Below are 4175 nucleotides of genomic sequence, written 5' to 3' on the forward strand. Positions count from 1 at the left end.
CGAGTTCCAACAAAATAAATAATTATTATCTTTATAAAAAAATTATATTATTAAACCAAATATAAATTACTCCGTTATTGTATATAAATTAAATTATAAAAAAATTGATTTAAAAAATTACACAAAAAATGAGAAATTTAAAATAGTTAATTTGATACKAATATCGATATATTTTTGTCAAATTTTTATGATATCTTTAAACATATATTTTATTCAAAAATAAAAACATCATCGCTTTCTCAAAATCACATAAAGTCATATTATAACATCGACTGAGATAAAGAATAAAATGAAATATTAAAATCACTATATATCTCGCTGCATTGCGCAAGTACGCTTCTAGTTGTAATAAGAAAAACTAAAAAAATGTTATAATAAAAAAAATTATGAAAGTTTGTTATCATCTCGTGCATTTTGTCCTAATTTTAATTATAGTTATTGAAATCGTAACAGCTATGCTATTTTTTCTCTAAATAAAATACTAAAAATCAAAATCCCTAAAAAAATTACATCTAATTTCAACAACTACACTATTTTAGCTATTTTATTATTACTATTTTGTTAAAATATTTAATACGTTTAAATATTTAATAAAATATTTTTTTTTCTCTCTCTTAAATATTTATTATCAATGCATATTATTATAAAAAGTGTTAAAATAATATTTTCCTTCTATATTTAAATTTTATTTTAAATTTAAAGATTTTTATAATCTCTAAAATCTTTAATTTCTCAAACGAGGCAACAAAGCTCTTGTCATCCGTCAATGCTTCAAGGCTTCCCGCTGAAGCACGGTCACTGGTTCTTCCCTTTTTAGATCAACCAAAAAGTGGGAAAATTTGTTCAAGATCTTCCACAGAAAGGTGTGGAATCCATCAACTTTCATCCACGAATCATGAAGCTCTCTTTGAAACTCGAAGATCAACAACAAAATCAAAATCCAATCCTCTTCAAAGCTAAAATTCCCATCGCCGTCTTTGGTCTCCCTTTTCTCTCCGCCTTCTCCGCCACCCACCACCATGCCGCCGCCGCCTCCGACAAACTGTCCCTATCTCTGCGTACCCATTTCCCCACTGGTCCCTCGCTCAAACTCTCCTACAATACCCCTACCACCACCGCCAACTCCGGCGCAGCTGCCTCTGCACCTCTAACGCTCACCCTCAAATCAGGGGTAAGCTTTTCAGGCTCCCCCAATAATTCCCCTCTCATAATCTCCGCCAATTTCTCTTTCTCGCCTCAAAACCCTAACCCTAACCCTACTTTCTCCATCCAATTCAAACCCCGATTAGGATCCTTCTCTCTCCGTAAAACAGTATCTTCGAGTCCTGTCTCTAACGCTGGTAAGACGCTTAATGGTGGAAGCACCGATGGTCGTGATAATTCATACGGGTTTGTGCCATTGGATCGACCTATCAATTGGAAGGAATTGACGGTGGAGTCGGCCACAAAGGACTCAATCTTATCGGGGATTTTGATGGCTGCCAACACCGAATTGCCGGTGACTAAACGGGTTAAGGTGAATTTACGGTGGGGTGTGAACATCCCACCGGATTACGAGAAGCAATTGCCTTATCTGAGAGTAAACAAGATCAAAGTTGAGAGAATCGATGAGGTGAACGAAGAGAAAGGGAATCAGAAGCAGAGGATTGAGGGTGATTCCGGTGAGTTTGCGATGTTGAAAGGTATGTATTCTTGGATGAGCAGAGAATTGAATGATTTACAGAAGGAGAACAGAGAGATGAGACGTATATTGGAGGAAATTAAATCACGGCAGCCATTGAAGAGTTACAATGGGTACAGCAGCGGTGGTGGAGGAGGAAAGAGGCCTCAGCCATTGGTTGAAAGTTTAGATGGGGCTGAGCAATGGAGGATGAAGAAGAGTGGTGATGTAAATGGGCAAAGAGAAACAAAGAAGAATGCTACTTCAATGGATGTGGAGAGTGAATTGCAGAGAGCAATCAAGGCTGCATCTTCATAATGAGGTTTGAAATATGTGTTTGATTGTATATAATATGATATGATAACTGAGCTTTTTGCCATTATTCCTTTCTTGGTATGTTTGTAGGAACTACTTTATATTGTACGTGAATCATTGAATTTGTATAGTTTTTCATGCTTAATGACACCCTCTTCATTCAGATTTCTGGGCAAAATTGTATGAGTTGATTAACATTCGCGCACACATGCCGCGCACACGCCTGCACACACACACACACACACACACACAGTGTACTTTCATTACTCGGTTTTAGTTACATTAGTATGTGTATCTGTTTAGCAGAAATTTGGCTGAATGGAGGATTAGTAGCATGTAGATGTTTATTTTACCTTGTACATGTTTAATGCTGATATAGAAGCTTGATCCAGTGTTCTTCTTCATAATCATAAGGTCTTGTTGTTGCTATTATGATTGTAAAAGACGTAGCTCAAAGTAGCAGGCTGACCAAATAACCTCGAAATCAACTTAAAAAACCAACGTAATTGGTAGCTCAGAACTTTAAGTTTATAAAGGAGCTAATACTCTAATAGATTGGGTACGAGTATTCTTTATCAACGTTGGATGGATTGTTACAGTATACTTGTTTATTCCGTTTAGTTTGTGTTCAGGATTCATAGATTACTTACGGGTATTTTTTCGATATGTGGAAGAATTATGATATAGGGGAAGATCTAGCTTTTGATTTTGTCAATACAACTATTAGAAGTTGGAAGCTAGAGGTTTTGGTTGAACCTATCAACTAATCTCATAGGACCTTAAAGATAATAGTCAGATAAATCTTTAGTGAGTGACCTTGAGAGGACTCGAATTGACGATTTATGGAGAGAACCCAAAGGCCTAGCCTTTGAGCCGACCTTCAAGGTTTTGTGGTTTAATATACTTATAGATTACATGAATGGATATTTAAGGGTTGTTTGTTTACTTCTTTATAGTTTCATTAAGAGGTAGCCTTTGAATTGTTAAGAGGTGAATCTTGTTTGACAAAAAAAAAGTCTCTCTCTTAATCATTCTGCATCAAATCATTTAGCAACTGTCAAACAGCCCCTTACATGTTGTGAATGTGAACATTGTTTGTGTAAGTTTTATTAATGTACTTCGGTATATAGATTTTAATTAATGTATGTTATTTCGCAAGGTAATATATGGATTTTGAGAAGAAATCGAGGTAGGCGAGAAAAACACAGACGACTCACGACTGCAATGTTGTTTGATGAAATTGCGGAAACAAATATGTACAAAAGATACTTTTGTGAATGATGCTGGCATCCTAAAAGTCCGAATCAAGTTATGAGAAAATTGTACAGAAACTCTTAAATTTAAGAGTACAACATTTATAAAACATTGAGAACCTGTTTGTTTTGTTTGCAACCTAATAGGTCTCATGGTTTATTTGGTCAGTTATGTATGACTATTTGGTAGTGACGTGGGGACTGTTTGGTTCGTTTTTTAGTAAAGACCTGTATGGATAAAGTTGTCTGTATGTTAATAGAAAAGTTGTTCGATTATGGTGCTGAATAAACAATATGAATGTTAACCATTTTACCCTTAATTTATATTTTTATTAATAATTTTTTTTTTTTGATAAAAATGTTGAATATATGGAATTTTAAGCATCAGACATCATAAATTAAATTGCTAACATCACCATTCACCACCACCAAACCCATTAGCCAAGTGGATGGACACTTGAAACAACCTCCTCATTTCATCCGGTCCAAACAGAAAAATTCAAAAGGACTCCTCTTGATCTAAACCCACCCTAAGAAAATCAGAACAATGCAGAGCAGAAATACACTTTCAATGTTGAACAGTGTTTTGTGGGACTTCTACGAAACTAACCTTCAAAAATATAAATTTTACAATTTTAACCTTAAAATTAAATTTTTTAAAATAGTCATCCGTTATCCTGTTAACACGGTTAGATACGTACAGGAACTAAAGTGCAAATTTGAAAAGTTATGAATTTTTGGGAGGGGGGGATTATTGTTTTTGTGGTTCCCTCAATAACCATTTTAAAAAAAATCTTTTTTTCTAAATTTAATTTTTTGTAAAAAAAAAAGAACTTTTTGAAGATTTATTTTTTGTTAAAAATTTAATTTATTTTCGTAAAAGCTTGTTTTTTTTTAAAATATTTCTTTTTTTTTCTTAAAAGCTTATTTTTTTTCTAATAAATTTA

At 33.8% G+C, this 4175-nt stretch overlaps 1 protein-coding gene across 1 annotated transcript in view; it reads left to right on the plus strand.

The window, feature by feature from the left end:
- Positions 1-786: 786 nt before the first annotated feature.
- LOC112528653 (ALA-interacting subunit 1-like) overlaps positions 787-4175 on the plus strand; it is a 6029-nt gene continuing 2640 nt past the window's right edge. The window contains exon 1 of the mRNA XM_025139675.1: positions 787-1133. Within this exon, the coding sequence (XP_024995443.1) occupies positions 896-1133 (238 nt within the window). The 5' untranslated portion in view covers positions 787-895. The remainder of the gene's footprint in view (positions 1134-4175) is intronic.

Source organism: Cynara cardunculus (assembly GCF_001531365.2).
Source record: "Cynara cardunculus var. scolymus isolate 2C chromosome LG 15, CcrdV1, whole genome shotgun sequence".
Classification (NCBI taxonomy): Eukaryota; Viridiplantae; Streptophyta; class Magnoliopsida; order Asterales; family Asteraceae; genus Cynara; species Cynara cardunculus.